This window comes from Lonchura striata, chromosome 1 (genome assembly GCF_050655825.1).
Source record: "Lonchura striata isolate lonStrDom1 chromosome 1, ASM5065582v1, whole genome shotgun sequence".
Taxonomy (NCBI): domain Eukaryota; kingdom Metazoa; phylum Chordata; class Aves; order Passeriformes; family Estrildidae; genus Lonchura; species Lonchura striata.
This window is the reverse complement of record NC_140703.1, coordinates 93,007,812-93,031,606: the sequence shown is the minus strand read 5'-3', so window position 1 is coordinate 93,031,606 and position 23,795 is coordinate 93,007,812. Positions and strand designations below refer to the sequence as shown.

The following is a 23,795-nucleotide window of genomic DNA, read 5'->3' as shown; positions in this document are numbered from 1 at the left end:
GTGTGCACTCCTGGGCTGGGAGCTCACTTGGTTTTGGGAAAACCTACCCCAGCACAGCAGCTCTTGCAGGCAGCTAGCATTGCTAAGAACAAAGCAGGGAGTAATAGTTTTATGGGTGAGTACTATGCAACAAAGGTTCTGGACTGGAGAGTGTCCCTTCCCTCCTCACAGCACAGTGCAGGCTCTAAAACACCCAGCCTTGCTGAGGAGCACTGATGCTCTGTGCAGGCAGTGCCTGTGGGTCTGTGCCTGCCAGGGTCTGCAGTGGGCGACTGAGCTCTCACCACTGTGCTGGGGCAGGTGAGAGACTCGGAGCTTCTGCAAAGGGTCCACCCCACACAGGGAGGGAGTGTGTAATTCAGGGTTGGGGTCCTATCCCCCAGCTATGCTGGCCCTCCCAAAAGCCCAGTAAGATTTGTCTGCGAATAAGAAAGTTCTCTCTCACAAAGTTGTAGAAGTCCTTAACTGTGCGCCTCCAAGTTCTGGATTTTATTTGGCTGGCATTTGTTTGGGTGCTGCATTATTTTTCTCCCTTACTTGGTTTCATTACATGCAGCTAAAAAGTTGTTTGGCGAAAGGTGCTCATGTCTGTCAGCATCTGCCAGCCCTTTAGAAAGCTGTACTGAACTTACTCCTCATGCACCTCTGGCAGAACCATGAGAAGTAGATGGAGCAGCACTTGAAAAGCCCTGTAAATGGCTTGTGTGGCAGCTGCTGCCAGAAGAACGGGGTTTAGAGGCTGAAACCAGACATGAGAACGTCACAGACAACATGGCAGATTGGCCAACAGAGGCAGCTGACAGCCATGAGGGCTCTATCCCGGCCCTGGCGAAGGAGCAGGGGTGGGAGGCACAGGGGACCCTCACCTCCATGGAACATGGAGCGGTTGCAGAGCTCTGTCCAGTCCCCACCACAGCCCATCAGGGCGTCGTACGCGATCATGGGGGCGTCGTGGCCTCGTCTTCCCCCCCGGCCTTCGGAGCTCCAGCGCCGGTACGTCTGTGGGAGAGACAGCGCTGGCAGGGCAGGGCAGGGCAGAGCAGGGCAGGGCAGGGCAGGGCACAGGAGCTGCAGCGTGGGGCACGGGAGCTGCAGCGTGGGGCACATGAGCTGCAGTATGGGGCACATGAGCTGCAGCGTGGGGCACTGGAGCTGCAGGTGTGAGCACGGGAGCTGCAGGTGTGAGCACTGGAGCTGCAGGTGTGAGCACTGGAGCTGCAGCGTGGGGCACGGGAGCTGCAGCGTGGGGCACTGGCCCCACCAGGCTGGCATCTCCCTGGCTGAGCAGGAACAGCTCGTTGGCTGGGAAGGGCAGCAGGGCTGTGCTGCGGCTCCTCCGGCGCAGTACAGGATGAGCCCCAGCAGCAGCTCCAGCAGCCCTGGTGATGCCTGAGGTGCCGGTATAAGCCTGCACTCCAGCTTAATGCACTAGGCCAAGAGGCTGGTTTAAGCAAGCCAGAAATGCCAAAAAGTAGATCAAGACAGATTTCAAGCTCACAACCTAGAAATTCCTTATCATATAAAAAATTATGGTTGGTAAGGACATGTTTGTCAGTCCTCTTACCGTCTGTGGGAATATTCTCAACTCCCCTTGTCACATGTTTGCAAATGTTTCAATTAGCCAAATTTTCATGGTGGGGTGAAAATGTTCTGATCCAGTAATTTCTTTCAGGCCATAGGTTCAGACTATGTAATTCAAGCCCCTTTCTCTGTCTTTTTCTCGCCAAGCCTTTTCTCTCCTCTTCTAAAACCAGTTGTTGAACAAAAGGGAAAATAATTTGCAAATGTAAGAAACAGTTCTTCCCCAGGAGAAGAAGACAGAAGAAAGAACTCCAAATCCACAGTTTGGAGATTTGCAAAGGAAAATTTGATTTTCTCTAGAGCAGATACCACCAGCCCCAATTCCCCAGATTATCTCAACGCGAATAAATTTATAGTTTAAAAATATCATCCTGTTAAGAAATGGGCAGCTTTATTTCTTGAAATTTAACTTACATCATGGTAAGTTGAATGTTGCTGGTTGGCTGGCTCGGCTTCTGCAACATGTGTGAAGGGTTAGCATTTCTCTCTGTTCACCTGAGCTATTTAATACTTGGTTGAGGTTTACCTACACATACATCAAACATGGCAGAGTCGGACAACAGCTTCACTCTATTTTTCTTTTTTTTTTTTTTTTTTTACAATTTAGATACATTATTTATGCCTTTATGCTATCCTCTGCCCCATGCATATTTCCAGCCCTATTGCTGCAGTTTGGATGCTGGTGGAGCAGCACAGATGCACTTTCAATGCTACCAAAGGCAGGAGGGCTCAGCATGGAGGGGCTATTCTGGGTGTGTAGCCAGGCTGCTCAAGTGTCACTCCAGTTATTCCTCCTCATCCCTGGTGCTCTGCACATGTCTGATGTCATCTCGCCTGAAAAAGTTTATTGCAGATAGCTGTCCTGGGACTGAACCTGGCAGGACTTAATTGCCCCAAGGCAGCACTTCCCAAACTGCTTCATTCTCCTTTCAGCCTCAGTGCCTTTGTGCAGCCCCGTGCTGTGCTGTGGCACCAGCCCAGCTTCCCTTGGATGGGCCAGCAAGGACTTAGGACTTGGATGGTGTGCTAGCATGCACTCTCCTGCTGAAGGCACTGAGCTGCTGCCAAGCCCAGGAGGTAATTCACATGTCCTCTCCTTGCTGTCAACCCCTGCCACCAGTGATTACAGCTGCTTCTGACTTCCCCACCCTTCAAGAGCTGACTCCCTGCTGGCTAGCACTCCTTTTCCATTCTTTTTTCCCCCCCTTCTTTCTGGTTTCTTTCTCACTGTTGGTTTAAGCAACTCCATCTTAAGGGAACAAGGTCCTTATAAACAATTGTCCTGGATGGCTTTGGTTTTGTTCCTCCCTCGTTTTGTAGCACATTGTGTCCATCAAAGGAAAGTGAGTCAGGTGAATATTTTGTTTGCAGAACCAAGGCTGACCCCACGTGTTGAGCAATGTCTGCCCATTCACCATGTATCTAACATCTTCCAAAGGCATATCACTGAAAAATTATATATAACAGCCTACAGAGAATGTGGCTTTTGCTGCTAAGCATTTCAAGGTATGATTTATTTTTGGGAGGGAAATTGCCTTTGAAAGATGCTTGGATCAATCCAAGCCACATTTGAGGGCTTCACTTTCACATACAGCTGGCACTGTGCCTGCAGAAAGGTGCACCTGGCCAAGCAGGAACCTGCATGTGGTGACCTGTGGGCAAGGGTTGTGCCAGATGCTGGTGCTCTATTAACTGCATGTGGAAAGGCAACTGGCTGTATTCCCAAACACAAGGGGACAGCTAGTCTGGAGGGAAGGCAAAGGGAGGGCACTCCTGGGAAAAAGGCAGGCAGAAGGGTTACCTCCTCCTCATCTATTCTTTCCATAGCTATTAGCACCCTAATGAAGTGTCTTGACTTCTGCCAGGCTATGATCTCTGCCTGATGAGGGACTTTGAAGGTCAAGCACCATTTTTCCTTTCTTGTCAAAATACATAGCTCAGTAGGCCAAAATTGTTGGGCTAGAGTAATGAAGGTAAATTTTGCTTCTGCTTTAGAAATTCATACAGTTCTCTCTTGAAATGATCATGGGGAATTACTGTTTGGTTTAATCTCTCCTAAAGCTTTGCGGAGACTCCAGTAGTACTGGAAGGAGTATAAAACTAGTAGCAAATTCCTGTCATTGAATTAGTAAAATAAACCTGGAAATGAATATTCTTTCTATTTAGAGTGAGCAACTTGTTATTATCCACAGTCAGACTTCCATAGGCACCTTTCATTGCACAGATAATCACCTAAAAATACACAAAGTGACTTGTAAGCATAGAACTATACTTACATAATCTGGAAAAAAGGGATTGATTTATGGCAAAAGGTGTCAAGAACCACATACTTAGTGCTTAGCTGCTAAGTGGAGAGCTTTGAGGGGTGCCAGCCCATATCAGATAGCTGTAAACAGCAGGGAAGAAGACACATTATTTCTCTCGAGTTAAGAAGATATAACCAGCAAAGAAAAGATCATGTACATTATAAAATAGTATCTCATGGAATGTGGTGAAACACCATCTCTCAAGACACTTAAAACTAGCTTGGCACAGCCAGGTTGGCAGTGAATCAATCACTTGGGATGTCTATCTTCTGCTTGAAGGACCAGAAAATCATAGACTGCTTTGGATTGGAAGAGACCTTTAAAGACCATTGAGTTCCAATCCCCTGCCATGAGCCGGACACCCTCCACTAAACATGACCAAATCCAGCTTCTAATACCTGGGGGTATTTTTGTCAGACTCTGGCCACAGCTCTGTTAGGCTTTGATGTGAGAGCCCCAGGCAGGAGATCTGCCTTTTCCACCCTCAGATAGCCATGGCCCATATTTTTTACCTGCTCTGGATACCAGACCATTAAGCCTGCCTCTCTGCACTGTTTTCTCCCATTGCAGCAAACTCAGGGCTGGTGGTAACTGCTTTTCTTTTAAGGTAACACATACCTGAGTTTCTTTCTTGAAATAAAAAGATAATTAAAAATTAAAAAAATATATATTTCCTGACTACTCTGGCAGCGGAATCAGTTGAAAAATAGTGGTGTATCTCTTTGAAAATACCTCTGTTGGTTGAGAGCCATCCCAAGAACTTTTGGAAGTTGCAGTTACCTTTTCTCTCTCCTCTGCATCATAGTTGGCTGGAAAGGCAGGTTGATTCTGGTTTTCCTCCATGATTTCTCTCTCCTCCAAATAAAACTGCCACTTGGCTTCAAAGTAAAACCAGTGCTCTTGATATTCTGAAGGCAAAAGACATTAATGATGTAGTATTTCATTTCAAGAATATTTTCAGTTCTACTTTAACATATTTTAAGTATAATGACAGTATTGACTGACATGAAACCCCAGATATTTTACAGTAATGTACTGCATACATACTAAATATATATGGAGTGGGACATCTAATGGAAAACAGAGGATGCAATGATGAAAATTCTTCCAGAATTTTGTGCTATTTTAATGTAATTTAAGATATATCAAGATGAAAATTTACAAGAATTTTTGAAGAGCACTCCAAGGAAAAGATAAGAGTCACCAAAAAGAAAATAATCAATTCTTTGTCAGTTTTTATTCCTTTACTATGTTTAAAGAATATCTAAAAATGTTTCCACATCATAAATACAATTTGTCACCTACCTCAGTTATCAATTTTTAATTGCATAAATTCTCCAGTATTTCTGTTCTCTTTTCATGGCATTTATTGTGTGATCATTCAGGAAAAAAACCAGATAGGAAAGTCCAAAATTCTCATTTGCATATATTATAATACATATCAAATGTAGCAAAAGGATGAATAACACACACATATGCTACCTGTGCCCATAGAAATTAGCCTTTTTAAATAACCATATGTCTTTCTCCTTTTTTTTCTGTCCCTTTGAAAAGCGAAATCTAATCATGCTTAATGTTCCCCATGTAAATAAACTTATTTTATTTTGTTTATTTTCAAGCCAGTGCTCTGGTTCACTCTTTTTATAAAGGCTTAGAAAGGCACCTAAGTCAGCCACACTGGACTGTTAAGCACATACACATCTACCTGCCTGCATGAGGCCTGAGGGAAACCCTACCTGACAAGCTGAGGGGGGTCAGGAGTTGGGGAACAGTGAGGTGGCCTGGATGGCTAAGTATGCCAAGGCAAACTAGCAATTTGGGTGTAAAGTAAAATTTAACATTCCCAGTTTTTCCCTGTCTCTCTCCTGCTTGGCTGCTCAGTGGCTGAGAAGAACACACCCAACCAAACCATTCCCCTGAAGGTTGATTTACTTCTTTTCCTAAAATGCCACAGTGGTGTCTTTCTTTGGCAATTAAGATCTTTAAGAGGCTTTTTTGTAAAAATCCTAGCTACTTTGTAGTACCTGATATTTTGTGAAAACAAAGTAATAATTAATTTCATTTCCAGTATCACCTGGAAATGTCCAGCTGCCCTTTTTCTATGAACCAGCTTTGTTTCATTTCAAAGAAACCATTCACCAGAACCCTAAAAAGGGTAGGTGTTTACAAAAACAGAGTGAAAGAGCATTTACAGCCACCAGGCCAAGGGGAGAATCTGGATGTATATATAGCATCTAGAGGAAAACAAATGTAAGGAAAGCAAATGTAAACTATCAACACCCACTACAGCAGCTGGTTATGACAGTTTTTAGAAATGTGAGTGGCCCAACCTGTCTCTTTCTTTTTTGTTGGCTTTTTGTTTGCTTATTTGTGGGGGTTTTTCCCCTAATTCCCCCATGACAATAAACCATAAATGCCTCAAAACTGAATGTTTTCTATATAGCACCTTAACAAGCAAGGTGCTTGTTTCACAGTTTCAAAAATAGAGGGATCAAGCAGCTGAAGGAGATTTTTGTTGGGTGTAGCATGGTCAGAATCCCATGTCACTAACCCTAGCAAGGCTCTGCACCATCCCTTGAGCCCAGTCGAGGTGATGGTCACATTCAGGTCCATGGAATGATCTGGCCAGTAATTGCAACTGCATATCAGAGAGGGCTGTAGAGTCGAACTCTCTGTGACATGGATAACAAACTCTGTTTGCTATTCATGGGGGATAATATAGCTAAAATAGGATTTTCTAAAACTGGAGGACTCTGTTTGGCAGGATTTCTTTGCAGCACATCTCAGCAGCCAAGGAGCTTAACTTTAATGCAGGACACTTTTCCCATTACCAAAATAGGATGAAGCTCAACAATACAGGCGCTGGCTGGAGGGCATGCCTCAGGAGCCCAGCACACATACCTCCACACAAGGGGTCCTGCTCGGCTGGAGTGACAGGGACCTGCTGCAAAGCCACTGCAAAGCTGGAGCTCGTTAATCCTGCACCTGCTCCTCATGGGTCTCTGCTAAAAAAATCCTGGTGTGCAATGAAGCACAGATGAAAACGCAGGGTCTTTCAGAAAGCCTTCCTGGGGCTCCTTTCAGATTTTAAAGCAGCAGCTTTTCTTTGGGGGTAAGTTTTCATTTCTGAGTGCTCTTGAGTAAAGATTTCTATAGGATTCAGTCTTTCTCAATAGCTGTCCCTTAATCTCTTACCTTGATGTTTCAATGTAAAGATACTTGTCTGTCCATGGCAGGTCTCACCATCACAAACATCACTTCCAGGCAAGGGGGGACTAAAGTACCTTTGCCCCAAAGACCACATACATAGCAATAATAAAGTGGTAGTATCAAGTTCAGTAGTTGGGTGACACTTAGTTGTTTAAAACAAAGATACAAGAGATTGTATCTTAAATATTTGTTCCGAAAAGCAGCAAATCAAATTGAATTGTGGTCAAAAGTTAACTCTTGGTCAGGAGGCATCTGCAGGTGAAATTTTCCTGGCAGGATGAGGAATGTCAGTGGTTTTCCTTAAGGAAGATGTTGAACCGCACTAATTGATGGAAAGCAGCTGAATAATTAATCTCAGCAGTTTGCCTAATAAGCTGCTAAATATAATTTCCTTCCTCCCCCCCGCCCAGCAATCTCTGAAGATTCCCTAAAAATAAAACTGCAGTAGAGCACGGTCATTGCTATTTTGCTTTGTATTTTTGCCACCAATACACCAGGCAACTAACTGGTGGTAGAAGAAGGTGGCACCACCTGTGAAGAGCTTACTTCTCTGAGCAGAGAAAGCATTGGAGGACAACCTTTGGAGGGAGGAGAGGGGGTGAAGCAACAAGATGTAAAGACTAGGGAGTGACATTTCTTCAGTGCCTTTCCAGCTAAAGATAGCTTTAAGAAAATAAACATTTGATCCAGACTTGGTACCTGCCATGTGACGAATGGTCTTCTTACAGTATTCTTCAGCCATGGGCACAACCTTCATCATCTCTCTTCCCCACTGTGCAAGGGGTTTCCCTTGTATTGCATATGCCACAAAGAGAGCTGTGCAAAGGGACCCTAAAAAACCTGGAATTCACAAATAATGAGGATTACCAGTGTGCATCTGTGCTGTACAATCCTTTTTGTCCTTGTTTTTCCTCTTAAAATCACCAATGGAATGCCTCGTGGCTGTCAGGTAGATTAACAAATGTACCAACCCATCTCTGCCTGACTTGTGGCATGTTGAGATTATTGGCTAATGAATGCTGCCCGTTGGTTTGCAACTTAACTTACATAGAAGGGAGCTTCTGTTCTCAGGGTGTAATGTGATAGAAATGGAGGTGGGGGTAAAAAATAAACATCGTTTACCAATGGGATACTGAAAATCTTCTAATTGAAGTCACATGAAATAATTGACTTGTACAAAGTGATTCAATTACAGGCTATATCAGCTTGTTTACAGCATCATCCAGCCCAAGAGTGGTGGTTGCTAGATCTAACACTATTTCTGGCTCATTTGAATCTAAGGGAACAAACCTATGTCCCCTTAGAAGAAAGAAGAAATTGTCCAAGAAACACATGCTGGTATTCTACTTTAGTTACAAATATTTCAACATTTTAAATATTACAAATACTGTGACTGTTGATGGGCACTCAACACTTCCATAACACCAGAAACAGTTGGCTCATTTCTTGCATTTACTTGTGCTCTTCGCATTCTGTCAAGAGCAAAAAACCAACCTGATGCAGTATGTAAAAGAAGCTTAAGAAAACCAGTCAGTCATTTAAATAAATCTAAGCTGAGCAAAGTATTGATGCAGGTGCTTTTCTTGGTGCATGGGTCCAAAAGCATTCACTCATGCATAGAGGTAATCATGAGTTTTGTGTTTTGCTGGTGGTAAAACAAAATTATCTTAGGAGGTGACAAGCCCAGATGAGGGGATTACTGATCCCCTCTGCCACAATACTTGCAATACTGGGTCAGGCCCAAGACATATCCAACTTGAGTCCCATAGATGTTTCTGTAAAGCATAACAGCCCGTGTAGACCCAGCCCAAAGGGCCTCATTCAGATAGGCAGCATCTAGCCCAGATGCCACAAAGATCCTTGAGGGCCTCATTTGCAGTGAAGGTGGCAGCAGAGGGATTAGAATGTGAATCTAAGGGCTAGCAGGGGGCAGTGGGACAGCTCACTCAGAGGGTGGCAGAGGCTGGGGTGTGTCCTGAAGGTTTTCCAGGGGCTGGCAGTCTCCTCCTGCCCGCTCCCCAGGCTGCCCACCCACTGTTGCTGTTGCCCTGCTGGCCCTACTCACGGCAGCCCTCACACAGCCTGCTGCTCCTCACTGGGGAAGAAGCACACCCAGCCAAGGTGTCTGCCTCTGGAAGACAGAGGGAACCCCAGAGTGAAGTGATTTGGCTTCTCCATTCCCCAGAGCAACTAGGCTAGTTTTAGGGGCCATTCTAATTACACAGCTTGTTTGATTTTGACAAGACAGTCTCTTTGCCTGTCTCATTTGAACACAGGCATACCCGCGGACTTTGCAGCTGCCTGTAGCATCAAGGTCTGAGGCTTCACTGTGCATAACATGGGTATTTCCTTTGTCTGCTTGCTTCAGTTCCAATTGACACACCGGTTGGGTTTTCTGAGTTATGAGGATCATAAGTGGCGTTTCCTTTACACATTTCAGGATGGCAGTGAGGTGCACATGGCCCTTCCACCCCTCTCCTTCCTTCCTCCCTGCTGTGCTACTTGTTCCTTTTCCCAGCTGAAAACTCTCTAGATGTAATTTCTCACTGTATGGAAGGTGTCTGACAAATTGGATCCTCCTTGCTGCCATTTTCTGGGTCTCACAAGCCCTTTCTGACATGATGGATGTAGACTACAAGCAGTCTTATGGCTGCTAATGCACCACGGACTTTACATACCAGCCTTTCTCTTTTGTTTTGAATGCTTTTCCCCTAATTTTATGGCATCCTGATGGCTTTTCTGACTGCTTCATAACAGTGGGCATGTTGAACATGTCATCATTCATTATGGTTTTATTTATTGCTGTTTAAAACAGACAGAATGAATACATGTTTACATAGCATAAAATTATCAAAATGACAGACCTGAATATTAGAAACCACATTAAGTCTGCTTATTTAGTTTTTGTTTAGAAAATGTTTCAGATTGTATCCTAATGGGTTTTTTGGCATAATACCTTTACTTACAGTGATTGGATATGACATAACCTACCAAGAGAAAAATGTTATTTTCCCCTGAACCATATATTTGCATGGTAACAGTGAGTCATCTAGATATACATGAATCCTAAAATTTGATCGGGGCAATTAACATGAATATGCTTTGGACAAGGCAGGTTATGTTTACATACTGGGATTTTAGGAGAGAAAACAACTATGCTTGAGGATGCTGTTGGCATAGTATAGAAGCAAATATATAAGCCTATATAAGTAATATACACATGTATGTATTAACCAAGCAAAGTTCAAACTGAGGCCTTGAAGCCTACAAAGCAGAAGTGGTTTAACCAGGGGGGTTCACAGGAGTTGTGTTAGTCTCTGCAGAAGAGCAAAGCTGCCTTAGGGGATGGCAGAGTGCAGGCATTACCTGTGGGATGGTTGTGAGTCATTCGCCCACACTCAATGCTCACTTCAATAAGTGACTCCAGCCTTTCTGGCTTCCAGTATCTCATCCCCAAACACATGGCTTTTGTGGAAGCTCCAAATCCAGAACCTAAAGTAAAAGGATAACACCATGTATTCAAAAGGAGATTGATCTCAAACAAATATACTGATAAAATGTGAAACAAGCACACTTTATTAAATCAGCTCATGGGAAGGGAACTCCTCAGGGAATGGGAAATTACTGTGCAAATGAGTTACAAATTTTGAAAGTTTCTTGCAAGGAATTTTGCTCCTCCATAGTCATTCTGGTTTTACAGGTATATTCCAATATAATCAAGTGCTATGAAGACCATAGTGGGCTCAGAAAGACGTGTGCTCTCTTGTTCACAGGATTTATTTGATCCAAACTCTCATCTCATCTTCACTCATTTTTGGCTGACACTGCTGTTTTGCTTGCTCCAGGTACCCACACCAGAAACAGAACTTTGAGAAACAGATACATTTCCCCCCCACCCTTATTTAATAGTTGTAAACACACAATTAAAACACTTTATATGCACTTCACAGTTCACCTCTCAATTTTAATGCATGTTTCATCCTGGAGAGCCTCACCAGTTGCTGCTACATACAAAAATAATGTGCCTAAAAGAAACTAAAGGCTACTGAGCCAAATCCTACAAAGTTAGGCAATGTCAGAACTGAAGTTTCCCGTGCAACCTGAAATTAGTGCTTACTGTGCTACAGCCTACACTTATCAAGCTTGGTCTTGGGAACCTCCACCTCTGTGTAGCACAAAATTTGTTTATTGAAGAGCTAATTCAGAATTTCTTTTACTCCTTAGCACTGAATGTGTGATCCCAGGTGTTCAACTTTTAAACACTTAATTGAATGGAGTTAAACTTACTAATGAGTTTCTCTGCAAGTACTTATCAGAGTAATTTTAGGATCCCAGAGAAGTTTTAATGAGCTTATCTTCACCAGGCACCAGTGAAGTGATTATCTCCTCTTTGCAGCTGGTGAGCCAATGCCCAAAAAAGCATTAACTCATTGCAGGCAACCACCCTGAGATGAGTAGGCCTCTATTTTTCAAGGTACTTGGCATTTTTCAGCACTGTCTTTTCTCAATCACACTTCCCAGTGACCTTGGGAATAGCTGAGAGCAATCAGCATTTCTCTTCTAAGTTCCTGTAAGATAAGGGGCATATTTATGCTACCTAATTTTAGCTTATGTGAACCTGCATTAGGAGCCCAATCTCCTTGTCCTTCCCAGCATGGAGAAAGGCAGGATGTCTATTAGTGTGTATGATGGCATAGTAGGAGCAACCTGGGGGCCGGAGTGAATTGAAGCAGCAGATGCCGAGGTCACAGCTTTCAGTCACTTATCTGGAGAAGGGCCCTCAGCTGCTCCACTGGGCTTTGTCTGCTGTGACAGCAGCAGGGGCTCTTTTGGAACACCTCTTGCCATCAAGCCTCATGCCAAGTGGCTCCAGCTGCAATGTCCTGAGATTATGAGTGTGATCCAAGTGGAGTAGTGGGGGTGGCAGTGAGATCGACTTCAAACCAAACTGAAATCTGAGCCAAACTAACATAAACCACCTACTGGCATTTCCAGGTGCAATATCTGAATTTCCCTCTTAGGAAAAGAGTTCTTCCTCTCCCCTAGAGCAGCTATCCAGGAGCAGATAAAACTGTCTGCCTAGCCCATAGATCACATAGAAACAACAAGGAAGAGTTAGGAAGGAAATCCAGTCTTCCAGGGCACCATCAACTGGGAGAAATATCTCCTGCTTTCAAGACCAAACTCTTAATTTAATCATCTGCTGCCATAGGATAGCAGATGGGAGTCTTCACTATGCAGACCTGGTTTCACCAAAGGACACAGTCCATGCTGGTTATCCAAGAGGGGAGACTCTTGCACTACACTGCTAATTAAATAACATCTCTCAGTATATCTGAAGTGGAAGATGTACTACAGGGATCCAACTGCTGTTCTGGAGGAGGTTGTCTTTCCCACTTCATTGCATTCCCACAGTCTGGGAAGTTCCATTAAAACCTTCTGCAGAATTAGACAAGTAAACTTGGCAACAAAAAATTCCATCACATGGAGTAACATTAAACCCAGACAGAGCTTCAGGGAGCTATTTCCCATGTTTCACATCTACCATTTGAACTAAGGACACAAGGGACAGCAAGATAGCAAGATAGTCCAAGCAACAGGGGTGACACATGTGACAATGTAAGGACTGTCCTCCATTATCAGACCAAAGGTCAAGCCACCTTATCATGTCTGACAATAAAGAGGATACTCAAGAAAGAGTAAAAGAGAAGTACAATGACATTATCCCTTTGTACGAACTAAGCTGCTGACAATTTGTCTCCCTGATCCAGGAGGCAGCTGGCTATTCATCTTTCTGCTTAAAAGCTCTTGAAGGATTTCCCCTGGGTGAATTTGCCCAGCTCATTTTCGAAGTCACATGAACTGTAGCATCTGTAAATTGACATTGGAAAATACTTATGCAGCTTATGTAGATGTTGTGTGAAGTCTGTTTTCTTTTGTTTGTTTGTTTTTTGTTTGGTTTTTGTTTGGTTTTTTTTTGTCTTGCTTTGAGCTCATGACCTCTAAGTTTCAATAGAAGTTCCTAGTTGCTGTCCTGGAGGAGACTGAATTTTTGCTGTACCTATCCATGTTTCCCAGTTATTTTCCTTTTAATTTCTGCACTACATAATTTTTTTTTAGTATATTATACCTCAGTGTGATTTTCTTCACTCTACACCTGTAGAATAACAAAAATTAGGGTGATGGATGTTAAGCCCTGAAGAGGATGCGCCTTTTGTGACTACAGATTGTTCTGCTTGAAAACTTAGAGCCCAGCATCTTTATTTCCTGTGCATCTGCAGCTTCAACTTTCCCCTCACTTTCCTTGTTTTTCCTCATACTTTTCCCTCATGCTCCTCTGCCAATACCACCTGCAGAAAGTTCCCAAATACTTCTAGGAGGCCCAGAAGTTGCTTCCACAGCTGCAAATAAAGACCTCCTTGGATGCTGCAGTCTCAGCCTGAAAGACACAGGATACAGGTAGAGCCCAGCTATTTGACCCACCATTTGACTGGCCTGTTGCAGTCACTCCAAAAGCAAGTATCTGGCTCAGGGGGGTACTACTATACTCAGATTTTGGTTCCAGTTCTACAGCATCAACAATCCTCTTCTGAACAATTTGAAGTTTTGTCAATGGGTTAAAAGGTTTTCACCATGTCTCAGAAACAGCAAACTCATCTGCATCAAAACTTTAAAAAATACTCACAGACAAACAGAATCAAACACTCAATGGAGAGAATTTTAGCCTTGTGCTTATCAATGTTATAAATTGTAAACAAGCTCTTAAAATGGAAGGTGTTAGACAATCTTGGGCAGGTTTTCTGGTGGTCACAGGAATCTCGTCAGCCTCTAACATAAGCCAGGTATCTCTGCAATGAGTGTGGCAATGAGCATGACATGAGGTGGCAGAGACACATAGGGCAGTTTGACTTAGGGATTCAGTGCGCTGACTAAACCCAGAAGAATTTGAGCAGAGAAGCATCCATAAGCAATGCAAAGCTACCTAAGTCTGTGAAGGCTGGCACATGAATTAGTGCTGGAAGCAAGATGAGATAGAATGCCCACAGCAAATCAGCCTTTTGGTTCCAGCCCATCCAAAATATAACCTGACTTCTAGGCATCCAATCCCAGGCATTCAATGCCTGTGGCATGTTTTTGCCTCAAGAAGAATTTTGTGCAAATTCAATTAAAAGTTAATTATGTCCCATAGAAGGCAGAACATCTCCACTTCAGGTTCTTGTGCTCTCAGGGTAAAAAAAGGCTTCCTGAAATGTTCCAAATCCTTGTTTGTCAGACCAGATGGAGAAGGTGGCTTTAACCTGTGAGATCTCAAGGCAGGAATTAATTTTAGAGTCTCCTAGCCCAGAGTATCTTGAAAGCAGAAAGTCCATGGAAAGCTGGGGAGGAGGAAGGCTGAAAGAAAAGTGGTAGCTCCAACACTGCAGTGGACCAGGAAACAGCCATACTCAACTGCTTGTCAAACAATGTTAGGAGCTATTTGGGGCCAACAACAGCTCCCACAATTATTTTCCCCAAATTTTATCCACTGTCAGTCACAAAACACATGACAACTGCCAGAGGGGTGCTTTCTCATATCTGGCTGGCTGATAGCAGGGTGGGAAGAATACACCCTTTTCACTCCCAGCAGCTGTTGTGAGGAGCAGGGAACAAGTGAGAGATGCTTTTCTTTTGGTCAGAGAAACTGGCTGCAGAGACCCAGAAACAGCCATGGCACTGTGCCACCGGGCCTTTGGCATGGTGTTGCATCAATAGGCAGTTCTGTTGAGGCAGTGTTCTGCAGTGCTCTGCACTGGCTGAGTGACACAGTCAGCAAGCTGACACCGTTTTGTGGTTGTCTGGGTCCCCCATCTCTGCTAATGGGGTGTCTCTACAGGCTTTCAAGATGAATTGCACTGTGTGTGTTTTTGTGTGCACATATCTGTGTGCATGTTATTTAACTTGAAGTGGAAATTTTATTCATTGTAGACATAAATGATCATAAAGAGAAAGAAAGAGAGGGGTCAGGCATATGTAAAACAGGGTAGGAAAATTAGGAATTATCAACAAAACAATCATAGCTGTTAGCAGGGCATCCACATAGAGAAAAGTCTCTGCTTTCCCTCCAGTGAACGTATTGGTGCTTAGAGCAATTTTACAGGCTTGGCTTTTTGTTTCACATCTGGTGTGACTGAAAAGATTCAAGTCTAAAAATGTTTAAAGGAAAAATGGCAGAAAATGTTTCTTAAAATAACCATTAAACTCAAGGACAAAGATCTGGACCCTGAGGCACAGAGCCAAGAACAAAGCCTCTTTAAATAGATGTTAAAGAGGGAGGGGTTTGCTTACAAGAGGACACAGTGCCCTACAGGAGGAATTCTTGGCAGATCTCTCATCATCCTCAGGCGAACATGGAAACGTTTCAGAGGTAGTGGCCTTTGATGTTGGGGGGAAAAGGAAACAATTTCCATATAGCCACAAAGAGGGAGAGCATGCATTATCCTAGGCAGGCCCTCTACCAGGAAAGCAGTACCGTACCCTTTTCATTGAAGGGCGTGTGCCAGGCCAGAAGGTGGTTGTCTGGTTTTAACTCCCTGCAGCCCTCGATGGTGGCGGGGTCCGGCCGCCTGCCCGTGAGCTTGTCCACAGCATCCACATAGCGCTTCACCAGCTCCCGGTACAGGTCTTCCAAACACCAGTAATCTGCTCAGAGGAGGCAAAAGAAGGTTGTTGTGTGAAGGCAGAAGAGCAAAAATAAACCACAGATAACATGCAAGCAAGCTCACTGTGCATTTGAGAAATATTCCTGTTTCCACTTCCAATAGACCGAGTCACGTTTCTGGTGCCTCTGTGACATTTTTACACAACATGACAGCGGGCTGGAGGGAGAATGGGCTTGACTCTCAGTTCTCATCTTTCCCTCCTTTCCTTTACACATTTAATTCCTTCACTGTTCTGATGAAGCATTCTTTAATCAACAGTATCTGCTGAGGACCTTTATTTAAGCTCTGTGGTGTGAAGTCATTACAGAGATGATGAACTCTCAGCTGACAGCGTGGCTGCCATGAGGAATGGGTAAAGCCAACTATGCCTGGCTCAGTCCCTGCCTATACAAACCTGAATCCAATTTAAAAATTAAAGCCCTTTTTTTTTTACCACATTACAGAATCTCTTTAAGAGATATGTATGACTAGATACAAAAGCAAATTGCTATTTCCTTTTAAAAATCTGTGTTATAAGTATTTTGTATAAAATTTGTAGGTCTTTCATGCAGGGATCCAAATATCTTATAATATCACAGTGACGTTTTTAAAAAGATACTATAAAAATCAGTAAGAGCAGTAAATCCCCACTGCCTGAAGGCAGTTTCCAGTACATGAATTTCTCTCTGTAATAAATTCACTAACAACATCTGTTTATAGATTATTTTTACCAAGTCCTACAGTCTTGCCTAAGGAGGAGCCTTCCCTCTGTTAAACATAGACTGTTCAGTATTGCTGCTTCTCTCAGCTGATGTTATCTGTTGTTGGTCTTGAAGAATCCTGCCCTTGTCTTGTGTCAAGGAAAACCTTCCACTGGGACTTATTACAGCTTATTACAGCTGTGCAATCACTGGGAACAGAGGCCAAAGGGTTTTATCCACTTATATATTTTCTGCATACTTAGAGAAATCCCATTTAATACTTGGCTAGTTGCACAGGTTGAAAGACACAGAAGGGGAAGTTCTTCTAAAAATATCTTCATTTTGTCATAGATGGTGAATTCTAGAAATCCAATTTTAACTTAGGAGAAAGTTTGGAGTTCCAGAAGCAAGAGACATTCTGAAGTACCAGTTATGGAGGCAGACAGAAAAGAAGATGAAGGGTAGAAAAAAGATTCCTCTTCTTTCACATAAAATAATACCCTACCAATTACACTGGCCATCCCACATATAATCCTTAAGAAACAAGACACTTTCAGGCTGCCAGCTCTTTCCAGATTTAGGAGTCAGGTGTCACAGTTTATCCAGATGGGAGCCAGGGGCAGGGATTACTGCCTTCCAGCTCCTGCAGAAACCTTGTCCCCAGAGCACAGAGTCCTTGTGGTCCAGCACCTCCAGGCTGTTCAAGCCCTCCATGGTTCCCATGCCTGGAGCCAGATTGCTGTCTCAGCCATCAATAGGATGGGTTCTTTCTTTAGAAGTGAACTTTTATTTTTTGTTAACCCATGCGTAAGCAAGAGAGGAAAACAACAATGCTTTTGTTGTTACCCAGATAGTTTCCCTGTGTTTGATGATGCTGTCCTTGTTCCTCCCTTATAGGACAGACTCCTCCTGGAAGCAGATGTTTTGTCTGTCCTTCATTGTCAAATCAATCTTTCAGTCAGGGAACACGGTGGATTTGGGGAGCAGCAGCTCAGTCTGCAGCAGTGCTCACCGCCCTGGTTGCTTGTAGCCATGCCCCTCCTGGGATGTTCTTTCTCCATGTAATTGCCAAAGCACTGGCCAAAATCCCTTCTGCAGGTGAGAACTGCCTTCCACTTTAACACAAGCCTGCCCCTGGCTGCTGCCTCAGCCCCAGGCTGGGAGCTCCCCCGAGGGCAGTGCCTGACAGTGACAGCAGGACTTCATGGCTTTGGGCCATGGGCATGTTCATGCCAGCCTACAAGTACCCTGCAGGTGAGCTCTGGGGAGTGCTGTGGCCAGCAGGCAGCCAGGCAGGCAAACAGGACATGCAGGGAGCAGGGCAGGGAACGACAGAGATATTTTTATTCCTTATTTCCCCTCCTTCTTCTTCTTCTTCTTCTTCTTTCTTTTTTTTTAATCTGTTTCCACAGCAGTAGGGGTAGGTCCCCAGGGTTGGTGGCAGATGCCTTCAGCCTCACAGATGTTCATCTTCTTCAGCTTCACTCTGTTGACCAGGGTGATTTAGCACCTAGGCTGGGCCATGAACGAGCCATGGGGCTTTTCTGCATTCCTCATGTCAGGAGGAGATGCTGCTGTGGGCAGGTTCTCCTTGTTTCCCTTGTGGGAAGCAGGGAGAAGGACTCATTTTATCCCACTCACCAATGTTGCTGTGAAATGAAGATTTTTTCTAAAATTCCCTGTTCCATCTTGCTGTTTCCTCTCCAGCCCATGAAAACACCTTTTTAAAATATTTGTCTCACCAGGTGAAAGAAATGAGAGAGTAGGATAAACACGGTCAATGGAAAAACTAGTTTAAACTTTTTTCTTTAGAGCAATTTACAGGCTGCTATACTTAAGAAAAGAATTATTGTTTTACTGGTGGTCTAACTGACTTGATTACCAGAAGTTGTGATTTTAGAGCATTCAATAAGGAGGAAACACATGATATGTATTTAATCATAACCTATATTCAGAAATATGCTAGTCATCTTTTTTCTTGATAGGCTGACATCTTGCCCTTATCTTTAGTATATTAGCTACCCCTTAAACCATTGGTTAGCTAATAGCCAAGTATGAAGTGTCCTACACACTCTTCAACTGATCCCTACCTGCTAAATTTAGAGCAGATTGGAAGCAGGCAGATAAAGGAGTGAAACACTAGCACAATGGAAACCTCATTGATGTGAAGGATTCTCTGCTACATTGGGAGCTTATGCTACTGGTAGCTATGCACTGTTATGAGATTTAATAAAAATCAGAAATACTTTTACAGAGATTTAAGAAAAACTGAATAATTATGAAGAGACTAAATACTGTTGAGAAGTCACAGTCTTCTGGTGTACTTTCTATGATCTTTCCAGTCTCAGAAAGCTTTAGGTTGAGGGGTAAGGTGTCAATGCAAACACTTCTCATCTTAAAAAGACTACCCCCACCTTAAAAAAAGACAAATGTTCTCTCGCAAATCACAATGATTTGAGAGAGACATCTAAAAGACATCTTAATAACCTCCACTATTGTATCAGATTTCATTATAAATACAGTGTGTTAGGATACTTTTTGGACTAAAGACATGGAACTTTCCTTATAAAACAGGTTTTTGCAGATGAAACTGTTTGTTTGAGGGGCAGCAAAGAGGAGACAGGACTAGTGCTTTTAGCCTGAAGGAGGTACTAAGGTAACTCTACTCCAGCCAGGAGTTCTGGATACAAACATGAAAAATGCACTCAGAAGAGCTCTTATCTGTTACAGAAGACTCTCTAGTGGCTATATTATTCCCTGATGTACTCCAGCATACAGATAATCTACTTGGAAATTATTTTTGTTATGCTGAACATGTGGTATTTTAGTCTTTAAACTTTAGCCAACTGTGTATCTCTAGAGAAAATATAGGAAGAGCCCCTCCACACTCCAGAAATCAAGACTCCCCAAGTTTGTGAGATGGTCACAGGATTGTGCTCATGGAGCAGCCAAACTAATGCACATTATCATTCACATAAGCAGCATTTCTGACACGCTTTCTCATGATTTCCCCAGCAATCAGGCTTATTCTAAGAAATGCAGCAGCTCCACAGTTCTGTTCCTGTGCAGACTGCGGTGGCTGTTCCTGCTGTACCTACCTGTGATGACAGCCTCAGCTGTAGCCATGTGCATGAGCGTGTTGTCACTTACTGGCCACTTGTCAGGAGAGAGCACCAGGTTCTCAAGCCCTCCAATTTCCTTCAGCTCCTGCTGGATTTTTGCGCCTAAGGCATTGTTTTCACGGGAGAAATTGCGATAACCGAGAGCATCCCCTACTGCAGCCAGAACAAGTGCAGCCTTAAATTTATCCATCCCCAAGACACTTTCCACTTTCCTTTTGCCAGAGACAGCCACCGAATCTTGATCTTCCTTTGTTCCTTTGCCTTCAACTCAGCTCCCCGGACACTTTATATCAGCCATTGTGTCACACCAAGAGCTCTCTCTATAAGGCAAGGACTTCCTTTTCTGGCTCTGCAGATGCCATCTCTTGTCTGGGACCCGCCAGAGAGGAAATATTTCATAACCCAGGGATTTTGCAGGGGCTTTGTTCAATGTAACTCTAAGACCAGACCTGGAAAAGCCTCATTTCTGCAACTCAGCTTAAAGCAAGCCAGGAGATCCGTAGCCCTACCCAGCCAAAGTAACTCTACACCCAGAAAAACAGATGCCTCCACAGGGGTGCTTATTTATTCAGCAACTTGTAAATTAATATTTTTTCTTCTGCCCATTTCTGATATGCTGAAGTCAGCCTCCCTCTCAAGGACCAGTCAGAAGTAAAGGCTATTATAAAAGCAGTTTTCCAGGCTTTGCTGTAGGAGGGATTAAGCAGTAAGAAATCTAGTGAAATGCAGATAACCTCTCCCATTTCTAAATACACCCTATGGAGGTATTTTGTTAACAACTTTCTTGTTCTGTTCCACCTAGTACAAGAATGTTCTGTTAGTTCACTGCACCCCTGGATAAACACTGAGCAAAACAGCAACTTCAATTCCATACCTCTTACTCCCTGGCAAAGAGCTACTTTTTCCTAAAGCTGAGGTCAGTTCACATTTTGACTCTGGAAGGAAACCATTTTGAAAGATGTATTGAAATGGCATCCTGTGAGTCTAGTAACATCCAAAAGACTCACAAATTGGTACTACTTTACAGACAGAAATAGAAATATAAACATTGAGAGGTAAACAGAAAGCATTGATTGACTTGACTAATTTTGATAACTTATACCAGGGGAAAGGTCTTTGTTTTCTTTGATCTTTTTCAGAGGGCAATACTAGTTGCTATTCAGATGGAAAAGGCCAGTAATGTAAAGGATGCACCCAAGACAACAAGTTAATAAGCAATAAGTTAATCATGATCTCAGTTATTAACCTGTGTAGAAATATCTCTGTACTTAATGGATTTTTAGGATGCACAGAAGCATTGCCATGCCTGCTCTACATTAGAAGAAATAAGGTGCCCAAATGGTGAAAGTAGCTTCTGTTAGTGCACTCTTGTTTTAAATAATGGGATTGGTTAACAGAAGTGCTGAAAAGGACACTGATTGTGTGTTTTCATTGCTAGAAAGTAAAATGCCACGCTGAAAAAGCCAAAAAAAAAAAAAAAAAAAAAAAAAAAAAAAAAAGGAGGACAATTATGCCTAAGGGACCAGAGGAGGATATGCAGGGACAAGAATCAGTGGGACATGTCCAGCCTGCTGTAGAGCTGGCTTGCCACAAATGGTGGATGCCAGCCTTGTGTGGGGCAGGGGGAACAAGCCTCATGTCTCACAACCAGGACATTTACGCAACACAGAGGTATTCTTAGAGTCACCCCTGCACTGCAGGTTGCCTCACGTTCCACGTGTCTGAAAATAAACACTAGAAATGGAAAACCAAGGCCAGAACAGCTTACAGAACACACCAGGCAGAAGCTCTGACGTTGACATCTCTGTTACAGGTCCATCCACCCCTCTGTGGCACACACCTGCTCTCTACTCCTGCATAGCATCACGGTTTGGAGGCACATGGGCATTTGAACTTGCAAAGCAAGGACAGGAGGAATCTCCTGCTGAGGCACTGTGGTGAGCTAGCAAGGGCCTCATCAGATGGAAGGTTCCTCTCTGAAAATGGGGGGCAAAGCTATTCTTAGTTTTCATTTATCTTTTCCTTCCAAATGTGGCTGGCAGTTGCACTGCCCTTTTGCCTCCCATAGACTTCACTCTGTTGCAACACAACACACTTGGCTGCTCAGAACACAGCCCAAATTAGGTATAAGGCTATAATAAAAACCTAGAGAAAATTTCAGAGAACTTATATTTTTCAACCCTGTAAAACAGAACATGCAGCAAAGACATTTTTATTTCATTTTTTAAATTACACATGATCTCTTTTTCATGGGGTACTTCTAGCTACCGTGAGCTTTCTGAGCAGAGGTAAGCTGGCCACACTAAACTACCTCTACTCCCCACAAAAGGAGATATTTTTTTGTAAAATATACCTACATGAATTAAATAGAGATAAAATACAGTAATTCCATGAAGATGGGTAACTATTCACAATTGAAAAAAAAAAAATACCTGAGCAGACCTGGCAAAACTATTTGGTAAATCATATTAAAATGCATCTTTGGTGTCTTTTCATTAGTGTATATAAGACAGCATTCAGATGGGGAAAATCCATAAAAAAAGGAATGGGAAAGCAGGACAGAAAAAAGGCTTGTCTGTGTTGGTGGCAACACACTGTTGTTTCAGCTCAACTGCATTTGAAACCCAAGGTGAGAACATGAAAGCAGCCTTTGGCAAACGTGGCTCCTCTGCCTCCTCCAGCACAGGGAAGTGCATGGATGGGTTCCAAGCCCAGGATGAGCCCGTGCATGCTACAGGCACTGAGCTCTGCTCCCAATCAAGAACTGGCAATTGGAGCTAGACTGACGCTGTGTCCACACAAACCCCTTTTAAATTAAGAGGACTACACCCCAGATGCTTCCACCATGAGTGAGTGATCCTTTGCCATTCAAAGACATTCAGCAGAGAAATGTTGTTGATTCCAAGTTCACCCATCCAAAGGACACAGAGCCATATCCTGGAAAAGTAAGGTTGCCACCAGGTGGGTGCCAGACTTCTGTCAGAGCTGCATTTTTACAACTCTTGGAGTGCAGGACTTTACTTAAGCATCAGAATCATTCCTTTAAAACACATACATTGAGATCCAGGAAAAAATTAACTTTTTAATTTTTCAATTAAAATTTTATTCAATTCTTTAACAATGGAGATGAATTATTTCCATGCAGCTTTATACCACTGCCTTGAAGGAAAGAGAATCCTTTAACACCACAGGATGGAGTTCTTCTTTACTGCCTTGACAGAAAGCTGAGGTGAAAACATGAAACCTATAGGGTTTGCCAAACAATAGAGTAGTTCGCTGCCTGGAAAAGGAGGCACAAAAAAAACCCCCATGGGAATTGGTCAAGTATATGCACCAACAAGAGGAAGTATCCCAATATTCAATCAAAATGTGAATGCCTTTAAATTTCCCCATTCTCATTAAGAGATGAACATTGCACCCACTTGTCTAAAATACAGTATTTTCTGCATGTGGTTGTAAGAGGCAGCGGCACTTGAAGATCCCTCTGTCAACAGTTCGGAACCAAAAAGTTAATTTTAGAGGTGTGCCACCTAGTTCTACCCAGCACACTGCAGATAACGAAAAGTTCAGGAAACATGTTTTGCTGAACAGGTTTGTGGTTGTAAAAACATGACACTTTTTCAGAAGGACTATTCCTTTTGGTGAGTGAGATGCTGGTTGGCATCAGCTGAGGGAAGTTACTGGTGCTGACACAAACAGGCTTGCCATGGATCAAGCATCAACGCCTGCAGCTTCCCTGTCACAGGAAATGGAGGACAAGACCTGTGCAACACCAAAGCAGTGGTTGGTGAAAGCACTGGAGAAGGATGGCAGCTGGGTGAAGACAGAGGACAACAGACTTATTTTGACTTAAACTTTCAGAAGAGAATTAATGATAGGTGAATGCATAACTCTGAAGGTCTTTGCACAAATTTCTGAGCATGCTGCTTCTCCAACAGAGCTCAGAGCCAGGACTGAGCAACACTTAACTGCAATTGCAGCTCCCATTGCCAGCACAAACTAAGGACACAAATTGTGAAGAATCTGGTGACCAGCAGATACATGCAGTGAATACAATACTGCAGCTAAACATGTCAAGCCTCTTAAAAGCTTAATGGTGACACAAATGACCAAACCAAACATTTATTAAGGCCACTTAAAAATTAGTGAGTTACATTCTTACTTTCTTCTGGTTGGTGGAGTAGTAACACAAGAACC

At 43.2% G+C, this 23,795-nt stretch overlaps 1 protein-coding gene across 4 annotated transcripts in view; it reads right to left on the bottom strand.

The window, feature by feature from the left end:
- LOC110478728 (inactive ADP-ribosyltransferase arh2) overlaps nucleotides 1-19,857 on the bottom strand; it is a 43,658-nt gene extending 23,801 nt beyond the window's left edge. For all 4 annotated transcript variants that reach the window (XM_085558984.1, XM_085558998.1, XM_085558990.1 and 1 more), the window contains exons 1-6: nucleotides 19,575-19,857; nucleotides 15,612-15,776; nucleotides 10,464-10,589; nucleotides 7,797-7,937; nucleotides 4,668-4,795; nucleotides 867-999 (exon numbers count right to left, since the gene is read on the bottom strand). In XM_085558984.1, the coding sequence (XP_085415110.1) occupies nucleotides 867-999; nucleotides 4,668-4,795; nucleotides 7,797-7,937; nucleotides 10,464-10,589; nucleotides 15,612-15,776; nucleotides 19,575-19,788 (907 nt within the window). In that variant the 5' untranslated portion in view covers nucleotides 19,789-19,857. The remainder of the gene's footprint in view (nucleotides 1-866; nucleotides 1,000-4,667; nucleotides 4,796-7,796; nucleotides 7,938-10,463; nucleotides 10,590-15,611; nucleotides 15,777-19,574) is intronic.
- Nucleotides 19,858-23,795: the final 3,938 nt, after the last annotated feature.